Below are 13,431 nucleotides of genomic sequence, written 5' to 3'. Positions count from 1 at the left end.
TGAATGGGTGGCAGAGTGGGTGGGCTGGGGTGCCGCATGGTTAGTTAATCCCCTTCTGAAGAGTAGTTCATAGGTAATAAAGAAGTAGAGGGACATCCAGAGTTCAACAGCAGGCAGTGGAATACTATTCTTTTGGAACCCTGGGCCAGTAACATCAGGGGCTTATGCCAGAGGTGGGTCTGGCTCTCACACTGTGCCTTCCTAGTTCTCCCTGCATCTGCTGGCAGAGTGTCCTGGAGCAAAGCCAGAGCGAGGCCCCAGCTCACAGAGCCCACCTCAGTCCTTTCAGGGGGTGCACCCCTAGCTTCCAGCAGAGCTTGTACCTCTGCAACTAGCTCTGCTCTGCTGCCTGGAGAGGGGTTGGTTAGCAGTGCCTGCCAAAGTCATGTCCAAATCTGTCCGTTCACATTGAGTGACCTAGACCCCTTGAACAGCTGCAATGGGTGTAGCACTCACTACGGACCAGATAGTCTTTGACACTCTCACATGTGTGTGTACTGTGTCACAGCCCAGTGAGGTAGGTGCTGTCATTATCCCCCTGTTACAGACGAAGAAGCCAAGGCAGAGAAATTACGTATGTCATCCAAGGTCATACGGCATGTACGTGGTAGAACCAGAAGTCTAACACAGACAGCCTGACTTTAGCCAGTTTGTATGTTACCCACTGCTTCTCTTGTTAAGTAAGTACTGAGTTTCTATATCCAGACAGGGAGCTGGAGGCAGGCTCTTTTCCTTTTAGATGAGAGAGTGTCCACATAGAGAACACAGATTCTCAAGGTGGGGTAAGCAGGTGACTTTCCCCGTCATGTGTTCCGGGGGGAAGAAAGGGAAACATCCCCAGAAGAAGAGTGACGGTACAGGTAAGAATTTCTGATCAATCCAGGTGGCTATGGCACCTGCAACTGAGGGAAAGAGGGTAGAGGTGGCATCATAAGCCCACAGGTCCCTAACGCCCACAGGGCCCAGCAGTGGCAGTACTGACCAGGGGTGTGTTCAGTCTCTAGTTGCTGTGGACAGATGGTCATCCCCTTGATCAGGCCACCAGCTATGGCCACAGCTGGTGCTGAGTGGTTAGGTACCCAGAGGCTGGTTGTCCAGACACAGGTAAACTCATCAGTCCTTCAGCTGGGTGCTCAAGGCCACTCATAATGCTTATGTTTCAGAAATAGCTGTATTATGAGCAAGTTGCATGAGCCACCTTTATATCGAAAGTCTACAGGCTTTACCTACCTTAGGGAGCAGTCTAGGGACCAAAGAAAGCCCCTTATAAGAAGGCTTCCAGACCTAGAGTCCTTTTACCAAGATACCAACTTTTTTGTTCTTTTTCTTAGAAGATGCTTTTTTTTTTTTTTAAAGTTTATTTTTAGGAATCTCTACACCCAACATGTGGCTTGAACTCACAGCCCTGAGATCAAGAGTCGCATGCTCTTACAAGTGAGCCAAGCCAGGCACCCCAGGAGATGCAGGTTTTTAAACAGATACATATGTATATATATGTTTATGTTTATAAATATATGCATATTTATTTATGTTTATATATACATATATATTTTTTTAATGTTTATTTTCTTTTTGAGAGAGAGAGCATGAGTAGGAGAGGCAGAGAGAGGGAGAGAGAATCCCAAGCAGGCTCTGTGCTGTCAGTGCAGAGCCAAATGCAGGGCTCAGACTCACAAACTGTAAGATCATGACCTGAGCTGAAATCAAGAGTTGGATGCTTAACCACCTGAGCCACCCAGGTGCCCCTAAACACATCTATTTTTAATAACATAAGGTCATATGGTACATGCCATTTTTTAATTTATATTTTTAATTAACTGTACAGGGTGAACATAGTACATATCTAAAACTGTATCAATAATATATTTTGGTCAGCCCTTTAAAATCTTGTTGTCTTATAATTACTTACAAGGTCCTATTGCAGAAATTTAGGTTGTTTCCAATTTTCATTATTATAAACAATGCTGTGGTAAACTTCCCTGTGCCTGAATCTGTGCATATCCTTAAGAATTTCCTTGAAATTAATTTCCAAAAATGGAATTCCTGGGTCGAAATATATGCCTATTTTTAAGACTTTTGCAATGGATTGAGGAATTTCTCACCAGAATGTGCCAGTTACATTCTTATTGGTGTTGTATAGAGGTGCCAGTCTGCTATGCCCTCAGTGACACTACATCTTATCATTTTTTGAGTCTTTGCCAGTTTGATAGGCAAATATAAATTTATATAAAAAGTTGAAAAAAAGGCTTTTCTAGTTTACATTTGTATTTTATTTCTTTCCAACAATACTGTCATGTATTTATTCTCAAATTATACATTTTCTTCTGTGAATCACATATTCATGTTCTTTGTGAGATGTACATCTTAGGAATTTTTATAAGCTTATTTACTTTGAGAGAAAGAGGGGGGAGAGGGGTCAGAGAGAGAGGGAGAGAGAGAACCGCAAGCGGGCTTCGTGCTGTCAGGGCAGAGCCCAGTGTGGGGCTCAAACTCATAACCGTGAGATCATGACCTGAGCCAAAATCTAGTCGGACCCTTAACCTTAGACTGAGCCACCCAGGTGCCCTTTACATCTTAGGACTTTGAAAAACTTCACGTGTTAGGAATGCTAAACTTTTATCATCCGCTGTAGGCGTTTACCCTGGCTCATTATCTAACTTCTTTGAATTTAAATTCTTATTTTTTATCAAACTCATACATAGTTTAAAGATCAAATGTGTTTTATAAGGCTATTATAAAAAACCCTGACCACTCCTACTACCAATCGTTTTCCGCTTCCCAGAATCAGCCACTTTCAACCCTTTTAACAAGCTCTTTTAGTAATCCTGTCCATACCTCTCGGTAACATGCTTAAATTGCTATTTGTTGATTCATTGTTTTGGTTTTAGGCAATATTAATTAGTTTCTCTCAATGGAAATTTCATATTACTGCAAGCTCTACCAGTTGGAAGTGATACACTCTCTGTTCTTCAGGGTCAGCTTGAGGAACTTGAAAATGCATTTTTTACACAACTTAAAGTCACCCTCAACACAACATGATTCTGGTTATGCCCTCCTGACTTATGCGCTATTGTTATCCATGGTTTGCTTTATCTTGTTTTATTAATCCCACAGATGAGAAATTATTTTAGAAATTCAATGTTGCTTTAGATTTATGCACATATTTACCATTTTCTTTGATCATTATATCTTCTTGCCTCTTCTAGCTTTTATCTAGCATTGTTTTTCTTGCTTGACATAAAATTCTCCCTAATTTCCTTTTGTGGAGGTGGTTGATAAACTGAAATTTGACTGAAAATGTTTCTTTTTTGAAAGAGAGTCTCAGGATATTTTTCAAAGATAGTTTTACTGAATGTACAATATTTACCCACTGGTTTTGGACTTCCATTATTGCTGTTGAGAAATCAGCTGTTAGTCTAATTGTCATCTTCTATACATGATTTGTCATTTTCCCTGTTCTGGTTGTTTTTAAGATGTACCTTGTCTGTGGTTTTCTGCAGTTTGACTATGATGTGAGTTTATATTTCTGTACTATTTTGTTTTCTAAGGATTTGTTGGGCTTCCTTAGTTTGAGGGAAATTCTCAGCCATTACCTTTTTGAATATCGCCATTTCTCTCTTTTCTCTCTTCTCCGCCTAGAACTCCAGTTATATATATATTGGACTTTCTCACTCCTATCTTCCTTGTCTCTTCCTCTCTTTTCCATATCTTCTATCTTTTTATATCATCTGGGTGTTCTCTCATCATCTGTCTTGTAATTATTAGTTCTTTTTTCAGCCGTATCTAAATCTGTCAAGTTTCCTAGTTTCAATCATTATATTTTATTCATTTTTAGAATTTCCATTTAGAGTTCTTTCACTTCTTTTGGCCATTATTTATAGTCTCTCTCTCATTTTTAGTTTCTTATTTCTTTTTATGTATTTTATATACTTACATTCTTTGACTGATATTTCCAGTATTTGAAGGCTTTGCCTATCTAGGTTGCTGACTTTTACCCACTGATGCCTTTTTTCCTTTTATATTTTGTGCTTTTTGACAGTGATCTCTTATTCCTTAGAATTTTATCAATGAATGATAAAATCGGATTGAAGGTATGTTCATTTAGAGAGCATTCACATTTATTTCTGCAAAGCAAGAGGCACTGTATATCCGAACCACTTTTCCTTCACACTAATGGGGTATATGTGGGTGCACATATGTGCATGTGTATTTGAGATATGATTTACATACCATAAAATGCACCCTCTTAAAGTATATAATTTAGTGGTTTTAGTATATTCACAAAGTTCAAGACCACTTTTAAAATATATCCTTGGCTTGAGGTTTAGACCATACAAGTATTGTGAGTTTGTGCTGCATACCCACATGAGGGCTACCTTTCCGGTTACAAATTCTTGAGTGAGATTTATTTTCCTTCATCTAAAACCAAGATCAAAGGCCACTTTTCCCTGCTGGCCCCCTTCTGCAGGGCAGATTTTTTTTCCCTATGTGTCTGACACCCATAGTATAGCCCTAGTCCCAGCTTTATACAGTCTGAGTTTCCTCTCAGACTCTCTCCTTAAGAGTTTTGTCTCCTGTCTCCTACATCCTCCTAATAATCAGACCAGAAGTTCAAGCTCACAAAAGTTGAGCAGGTGCCCCAGGGCAGCTTCTAACTGCCGAGAATTAGCTCACTTCTCTGTATTCCAGCTCTTGGTTCATGTTTGGCCTTAGAAGATGTGATTCTTTACTTACTTGCCAACTCAGCAATGCATTTAGAAATATTGTGTAAAACATATTTTATTTAGTATATTTCGTTTATAGTGGTAGGATGATTTGGGACAATGCAAGACTACGGTCTGCCTTTTTTGTTTTGTTTATAGGGTACATTTCTTTTTCCTTCTTCCATCTTTTGTCACCCCTCCAGGGAGACAGCATGGTTCAGTGCGACTCATGTCTTGTCTTTATGTGGCCATTCCGTACCTTCTAAAGACTGCAGTGGAACTCCTAGGGACATTCCCAGTTCTGTGAAGAAGGGCATGTTGCTGCTTCCTCAGCCATGGGCTTCCTCAGAGGCTCAACAATAGCCAAGTGTCACCCTCATCTTAAGGCTATAATAGAGCAAAATTCATTTTCTTCCTTTGCTCATGGCTTACCAGCTTCCAGGCATTGGTTTTGGGTCGCTTCTACCTCCCCACAATCACTTTTTTTCTGGCTTCTTTTAAGAACACTCTCTCTTCATTGTGCCCAAATGACCAGGAGGATAGAGGGAGCATCCTCAGACCCTTTCACCTTATCTGGAGAGGCCAATTTGCCTTGCAGCTCAAATAGAAAGAACAAAGGGAAGATGTTGTGTGGGTCTCTGGTCTCAAGTTGAAATTGTGGATTTGGTGGCTACCCCTGGAAACACCCCTCCAAATCCCATTTTCAGGTGAATGTGGTCCTTGCCTGTCTGGGGCTGGACCCCAGAGGAACCCAGATGCTTGGCAACGTCCCTCCCCTCTCCAGGAAGTTTCTGTTAATTATCAATTACGGGAAACAGAATAAGAAGCACGAAAGCAGCGATTCTCAAGGGATTTGGGGAGGAAAGGGTTCCTTTAAGAAAGTTTGTCAGAATCTCTTATGGAAGATTTAAAAATCACTACCCCTCCAACCCCAATAAATGAGCCATACTTCTGGTGGGAGTGGACCAGAGTGGAGGAAATGTGGAGAACCATTGGCCTAGAACTGCATTGTCCAGTGCTGTAGCCACTAGCCACATGTGGCTGTTGTGCTCTTGAAGTACAGCTAGTATCATACTCTGGAATTTACAGGTGTCATACCAAAAGAAGAATGCAAAGTATCTCAACTTTTATATCAATTACATATTAAAATGCTACTATTTTGAATGTGTCAGGTATGTAAAGTATTTATTAAAATTAATTTCCTCTGTTACTTTTAAGTTTATTTATTTATTTTGAGAGAGAGAGAGAGAGAGAGAGAGAGCGCGCATGAGTAGGGGGAGAGGAGAGAGACAGGGAGAGAGAGAATCAGAATCCCCAGCAGGCTCCAAGCTGTCAATGCAGAGCCCAGCGTGGGGCTTGAAGTCATGAACTGTAAGATCACATGACCTGAGCCGAAATGAAGTCAGTCGCCCAACTGACTGAGCCACCCAGGCGCCCCTCATCTGTTACTTTTTAAAGTAAACTTACATATGTGGTTTGCATTTGCGTCTTACTTTATACATCTCTTAGAGCTGATCTAGAAGATAACTCGTTCCTTTTGGGAAAGTGTGATATTTTGAGCTGAACCATAGGTTCTGCCTGCAGCCGCTACTAGTCAGATGGCTGGCCATGTTTTGCCTGACTCATACAGATAGAAGTGACTTCATTCATTCCCACCGAGGTCTCTCAGCAGTGCTCACAGCCCGTGATCCTAAGCAGAATGAAAAATATCCTTCCCAAATGAGGAAAATAAAAATAGGTTTTTAAGGGACCCATGTAATCAGCAATAACTTTAAATGGTCCTTGTCCTCATTGCTTTCTCTAGAAACTCATTAAACTCTGTGCCCTCCAATTAGCACATGTATTTCATATTCACTTCCACATTAGCTTGGATATCCAGGGAAATGGCTCTTAAAATGTGGTCTGTGTTTTAGTCTTGGTTTCAGGAGCTGACACCCCAGCAGTGGTGGGGCTCCCTCTTCCAAGCCGTGGCTGCGTCGTGTGCACACATCTTCAGAGTACAAGGCACCCTCCTTAGGCTGGACTTGGGCGTCCCACCAACCGGCCCTGACTCTGAACCCCCTGCCTTGATAAATGATACCTAATTCCACAGATGGTTGCTTCTGCGCCCGGTTTCCCCTCAACTTTCACCTGATCGTGATGTTTGTAACTCATGCCCTCTCTGCCATCATGTTGGGCAATATGGCAGAAAATGATCACTTCAGTATATTTCCTGACTAATCTAAATCCATCCCCTAATTTATAAATGTCAAATAACAGTCCGTACTAATAAGCAACCTTTCCTCAACACCCCTGCGCCGGAAGCGAGGGGGAACAGGAGGATTTGTTACCACGCGCTTTGTCCTGAGCACTGGGCACAGCTGAATGCTCAGGGGCTTGGGCAGGGAGCAGGCTGTCTGGTGACTTGGGCAAGCAATATGAGCCCCCGCCCCGTACCTCCTCTGCCTCCCGGGCAGAGTTGGAGAAGAGCACCTACCTCGACATTGCACAAGGGTTGAACAAATGAGGACATGTCGAGAACATACCTCCGTGGTTGGCATGCACACACATACATGATTGCTGTTATATATTTTTTTTTTACCAAAATGAGACTATACTCTCAATTCTATTTTGAAACTTTAAAAAAAAATTTTTAATGTTTTATTTTTGAGAGAGAGTGACAGCAGGGAAGGGGCAGAGAAAGGGAGACAGAGGCTCCAAAGTGGGCTCCACACTGACAGTAGAGAGCCCAATGTGGGGCTTGAACCCACAAATTGCGAGATCATGACCTGAGCTGAAGTCGGGCAGTTAACCAACCCAGCCACCCAGGGGCCCCTGAAACCTGTTGTTTTAACTCAATAATACCTGTAAAACGTCTTTATTTTTATAACATTTTAATACCTCATCATGTCCTTCCATACGGACACAATGCAACTGGTTTAATTGATCTGCGGCTGTAGGATTTTCAGTTTTGTTTGTTCCTTCCTTCCTTCTATTCTTCCTTCCTTTCTTTTTTGCTATTATAAACAATGACATCATGACTATCAGTGCAGCTAAATTTTTGTCCACATTCTTGAGTATTTCCTTAGGATAAATTCAAAGAAAACAAAAGCACTGCATCAAACCTATTTACGTTACAAAGGTTTTGGTAATATTGCCAAATCCTTCACATGTTTTTCCAGAATTAGGCATGTCCCACCTCCCACCCCCTGCCTGCAAGAGTAGGTGTCAGGATCGAGAGCTGCCAGCTTTTACCCTCCTACCATGCAGAAGACACAATTCACAACCTTGATGCATGCGAGTGCTTCCTTCCCCCTGCTCACACCTGACCTGCGTCCCCTGCGCCCCTCCCGGAGCCTGCCTGGATCCCAGAGCTTCAGGTCCTCTCCCCTGAGCCCTGTATTGGTCTCTTTCTGTCCGTTTTCATCATTTATTCCACTTACTGTAAAATTCAATACTACATAGTATTGTTGCTACATAATTTCTCCCACTGCATTGTAAGAATAATTACTGTGTGGAAAAAAGAAAGGTGAAATTATTCTACCTGAATCCCATTCTTTACTGAGTATCTGCTCATGGCAGACAGAGAACCAGCAGGCTCTTACTGATCCATTTTCTTATTGTTTCAGCTGTGGTAAGGAACCACTGGCCAGAAAGTAGCACCAAACCCCACATAGAAAACATTACCATTGATCAGAACCAAATGGACTTTTCAACGGTGGTCTCCAAGGAGGGCGTGATGACTCAGACCCCCAGAAAGAGCCACACTTCTTCAGATGCTCCAGAAAACTTCATTCCACAAACTGAAGCAGCAGATGCTAGAGGAAGAAATGACTCTTCCAGGAAAACAAATTTCACCATTTCCCCTGTTGGGTCTGACACAGCAACAGCTCTGACTTCCCAGAGCCTCACCAGAGGTGAGTTTGTGCCAACGATGCTCATTTCATTCATGTATGTCCGGTCCTGGAAGATGAAGTTTCTGCCAGTCTCCCTCTTCCCCATCCTGAGTGCCCATCCAAGGGTCCTGGGCTGGGGTAGCTCACCCCTGTGGCTCAGCCTCCATCTGTGGCATGCTGTGATTAAGTGAGTTATCAGCATAGACCAGCTGAGGGTGCAGATTTGCCTACAGCCCCGAGAAGTCCTGGGAATTGACATTCCATGGCCAGACTGAGTCCAAAGGACACCCGCTGATCATGCCCCACACCACAGCCTCAGAGATACCAGATCTGGTCTGGTAGGCTGCGTGGCTGCCCAAATGGCGGTTCCTGCTTGAATCTGCACAGCTCGGTGGCTTGCCACTTCTAGCAAAAAGTTTCAAGAAATGGCTAGGGCTGGATGTGTAAGATTTGACTGAGGAAGGGAAGACACAGAAAACTGACACTGCTTAGGTACCTACTGTATACCGACATATCTATTCTCTCAATTCTCACCGCAAGCCAATGAGGTCACGTTATTCTCATTTTAGGAATTTGGAAACTGAAGGTAGAGATGGTAATTAATCAGAGGTGTATAGGTCAAACAGCTAATAGGTTTTAAAGCTGGGATTTGAGCCTAAGTCTGTATGTCTGAGCACGGTGGGAGGGATAGCTTAGGAGTGGGATGCACAGACCATGTGAGGAAAAGGACAGAAGTGTGGTCTTTTTGTGGAGTGGGAAGGCTGGCAGCTTCCCATGGGGGAGGGTGTAAGTCACACATGGAGGAGAGGATAGTTGTGTGCATGGGGTGAGGAGGAGTCACAGAGGACTTAGAAAACCAGGCAGTTTAGATTTGGTGTTGTAGGAAGAGTCACCGAAGGTTTTTGAACAAGGCAGTGACATGATTAAAGCGAATTTGGGGGGGATTCACCTGGCAGGCAGGTATAAGATGTCTGGGGTGGGAGATGGGGCAGAGTGAACCTGGCATCAGGGGGACCACCCAGGCGGACATAGAAGTCCAGATGCCTGGTGCTAAGATCCATGGCCTGGTGGCCTCAGGGGTAGAGAGGAAGCAATTGGTAAAGACTCTTCACAAAGGAAAATTGATACGAACTTGGTAACAGCCTAAAAGTAGAAGATGACGCCATCAAAGATGACCCCCTGCTTTCATGAGCTTGTTGCAGGGGGTCGGGTTGAGGGACTCAATTCTATAAAGAGTACGAATGACAGTATTTTATGTTCCCTTCATGACATGATGGACACAGAGCTTAGACTTGCGCCTGATGCTGCCTGAGTTTGTTGGTCATCCAGGTTTTGGAAATTTTGTTTATGTTGAATTCAAGTAAATAATTCTGGGGCCAGCATTATGGAATGTGAGTGATGAATCATGGTGATCAGAGTCCGATCTTTGATCCCATATCATCTGATACTTAGCTTCATTGTGCCCCTTTTAGAGTAACTTCACCACAAAATGCAGCCTTTGTTTGTGAGATCTGAAAACAGTCTTTGTCTTGGTTTGTGATCTCTCACTCAGGAGTTAATTTTTCATAGAATGAATAATTGCTCTTAATTTGTTTTCATGGAGGTCAGAGGTGAGCCCACTCAAACATTATTCAGACATTTTGAAGTCTGCTGGTGGAATTTTAATTGTTGGTGTCTGCTTTCAGTATTGGGGACACTTCGCTTGCCATCCAGTTCAGGGTCAGAAGGAAGAACTGCCCCTTCTCACACTGAGAGCGGAACGACCCAGGGGTCCCTGGCAAGAGGAAAGGGGCTCCCCGAAGACGTGACCGTGCACACCCAACTGGCTGCCACTTGGGTTTTCAGCCAGGCCCCTCTTCCTGCTTTAGAGATGGAAGAGGAGACCACGCTCTCTAGGAAGAGAAATTTTTCAGGACCAGCGCTCTCCAGGACACCGGCTCACTCCCCTCCCTCAGACCACCCCGGATGTGAGTGCTCCTATCCCAGTCTCACCTGCTGAAATCATTCAGAATAGAAGTAATAGATGCGTACATCTTGCTAGTAACATACCTGTCACAGGGGCCGAGGCGAGGAGACATTAAAGACAAACGCAAAGTATTTGGGGGAAAAGTACCATCCGCACAATTTACCTTCATACTGAAGTTTGTCTTTAAATTTTTGTTAACGTTTATTCATATTTGAGAGGGAGAGAGCGAGGAAGGGGCAGAGAGAGAGGGAGACACAGAATCCGAAGCAGGCTCCAGGCTTTGAGCTGTCAGCACAGAGCCCGATGCAGGGCTTAAACTTATAAACTGTTGAGATCATGACCTGATCCAAAGTCGGACACTTACCTGACTGGGTGGACTGAGCCACCCAGGTGCCCCTGAAGTTCGTCTTTAAAATATGTTCTCTTTAACTGCATAGGAGGGAAAATAGGAGTTGGTCAGGGGGCTGCTCTGGGCCTTTGTGTCCACCAACCCCTGCTTGTCCCCTTACCCCCTGCACACATGCACGTACACGCATCCAATAGGGACTAAGTGTTGTTGGTGTGTATCCTTTGCACCAGAGACCACGCTCTGGGGTGAGTGGACTGGTGAGCACTGAGTCATTTGATTAGGAGTTAGATTTGTGTTGCTTCGTTACGGCCAACTTGTTTCTTGCAATGGCAAAGATAACACAGATAAACATTTTGCTAGGCGTCATAGAAAAGAAACCCAGACAGTGCACGTGTTTGCAAAGCTGCAGCGGTGGAGAACACGCCTCCTTGCCTTTTCAGCTCCTAGTCATCGTAAGGCCCCTCTCTGGCAGTTCCATGTCTAGCCTGGAACTGTTTTCAACCTTCTCATCCTCCACGCTATCCACCTTGTCGCATTAGGTTCTCCAATACCTATCTGGTACTCAGTGTGTAATCCTCTTGAGGACACAGGCTATGTTGGTTACTTCTCTTGGGTTCCCTGCCATCCCAGGACAAGGTACAGTTGGTAAGTAATGGCGATCAGCATGTGCCCCAGTATCACAGGGCTCATCCAGCTACAGACCAAAGAGAATGCTGGAAACTCTGCCTGCCTTTTCTCTTCTCTTCTCTGAGGTTTTATTCAGAGTCTGTGCATACCTTAGGAAGCAGCACAGAGAGGGCTGGAAATATTCTTGGAAATAGAGGTTAGACTGCCTTCAAAGTTGCCATTTCAAAATTGTTGTAGGTCACAGGTTTTTTAGAGGTACTAGGGGGTTTGGGTTTATGTCACCAGAGCAAAAACTGAACCTGGAGGTCCTTTCTGTAATGCCTATTTAAAGCAGCCAATTCCTCCTCTATATACTCTGTATACAGTTTCTGCTGACTAGGTATGTATATAATTTATGATTCATGTTTTTGGGAGATTCCTTTTAAGATTATTCGTAAACATTGGTCAGATTGGATAAAAGCTACAAGCCTTTCCAGCTGCAAAGGTCTGTGGTTCAGTGATTTACAACCAACTTTACTAAATGGTGGAAAGGAAGCATTTTCTAGGAAGCTACACTTTGATTCTGGTCAAGGTCATTTAATATTTATAATTTAAATTCAACCCATTATTGTGGTTTATTTGAAAATCAGCCTGTTTCCAATTTTACCGGACTTGACCCTGTAGTCACCTGGGTTTTTCAACATTAAAAAATAGTTGGCCTTCAAATTCCTTGAGCATTCATCCTTTTAGAACCTTATGCTTTTAGGGGCGCCTGGCTGGTTCAGTCAGTAAAGCATGTGACTCTTGATCTCAGCATATAAATTTGAGCCCCACGTTGAGTGTACAGATTACCTAAAAATAAAATCTTAAAAAAAAAAAAAAAGAACGTCTCACTTTTAATTGTTGAAGAGTTCCACCATATCTTTCCTACTCCTTGAGTCTCTCACTGAGCATTTCTCTTCCTTTTTACTGAACTGGGTGTTCTGTGCTAGGTAGAGGCCCACCTCCCTCTGAGATACTAGACGCTAGGGCCCTAAGTGCTGTTAAATGAGGGAATAGCCAGGCACCCAGGACTGTCTAGATCTAGCCTGCCAGCCTCCCCCCTCCCTGCGGGGAAGCTGAGAGGGGGACGTGCACAGAGACCTGAAGCCATATGGGAAGCAAAATTCTGCTTTTACTTTCCAATCTGGGCTACTAGCTGCTAACCCCCTAACCAGCACTCCAGTATACCTCCTCCCTCCACCCCTTAAATCTGAATTCTGACACTTTACTATCCCTGCCTAACTACAGGATTGAGGGGCTCTAGGCACACATGTAGGAGCACTGAGGGAGCCGGTAGGACTTGCCAGAGGCAGGCTCGGAGGGGACCCAGCTGGCACTCTGTAGAAGGGAAGTGAAGAGAGAGGGAGGTGGGGGCGTGTCTCTGTTGACACTTGGCTGCTCCATCCACCAGTAAACGTGACCCAGTGAAAGTCCTGGCACTTAGGCCGGTCAGATGAGCCGTATTCCTCTGGAGGTGAACATTAGCGCGGCCACCAGGAGCCTGGCCTGGGGAGATGGGGCTCCCTATTAGAAACATGAAGGGATTTCACCAGATGATCCTAAACATCCTTTCTAGCTCCAGCATCTGTTATTCCAAACACATTCAGCCTTTGTGTTCTGTGCCTCCTTTCTCTCCTCGCTCTGCTACACAGAAACGTGCGTGTAGCACCGCCTCGTCTGAGGCCTGGCTAGCCAGGAGTTCCCTGCCTCCGAAAATAAATTGTATGCCAGGGATGGATGCATTAAAGCAGGGATAGGCCCAGACAGCTAAATCAGATTTTTAAAAAGCGATCAGAAGCCATTTGAAATTATTTTTCTTGCTGCTTTATATCTTCCTGTACTTTCCATATGTTCTGTAATGAACATGTACTATTTGATCATTGGGGGAAA

The 13,431-nt window shown here is 43.8% G+C and overlaps 1 protein-coding gene across 1 annotated transcript in view; it reads left to right on the top strand.

Moving 5' to 3' along the window:
• Positions 1-7,673: 7,673 nt before the first annotated feature.
• The window catches only part of HEG1 (heart development protein with EGF like domains 1), a 29,246-nt gene continuing 23,488 nt past the window's right edge, over positions 7,674-13,431 (top strand). The window contains exons 1-2 of the mRNA XM_049629446.1: positions 7,674-8,599; positions 10,264-10,545. Of these exons, the coding sequence (XP_049485403.1) occupies positions 8,386-8,599; positions 10,264-10,545 (496 nt within the window). The 5' untranslated portion in view covers positions 7,674-8,385. The remainder of the gene's footprint in view (positions 8,600-10,263; positions 10,546-13,431) is intronic.

The sequence above is a fragment of the Panthera uncia genome, chromosome C2, assembly GCF_023721935.1.
Source record: "Panthera uncia isolate 11264 chromosome C2, Puncia_PCG_1.0, whole genome shotgun sequence".
Taxonomy (NCBI): Eukaryota; Metazoa; Chordata; class Mammalia; order Carnivora; family Felidae; genus Panthera; species Panthera uncia.
Note: the sequence above shows the minus strand (reverse complement) of the source record. Positions and strands in the feature narration are given on the sequence as shown.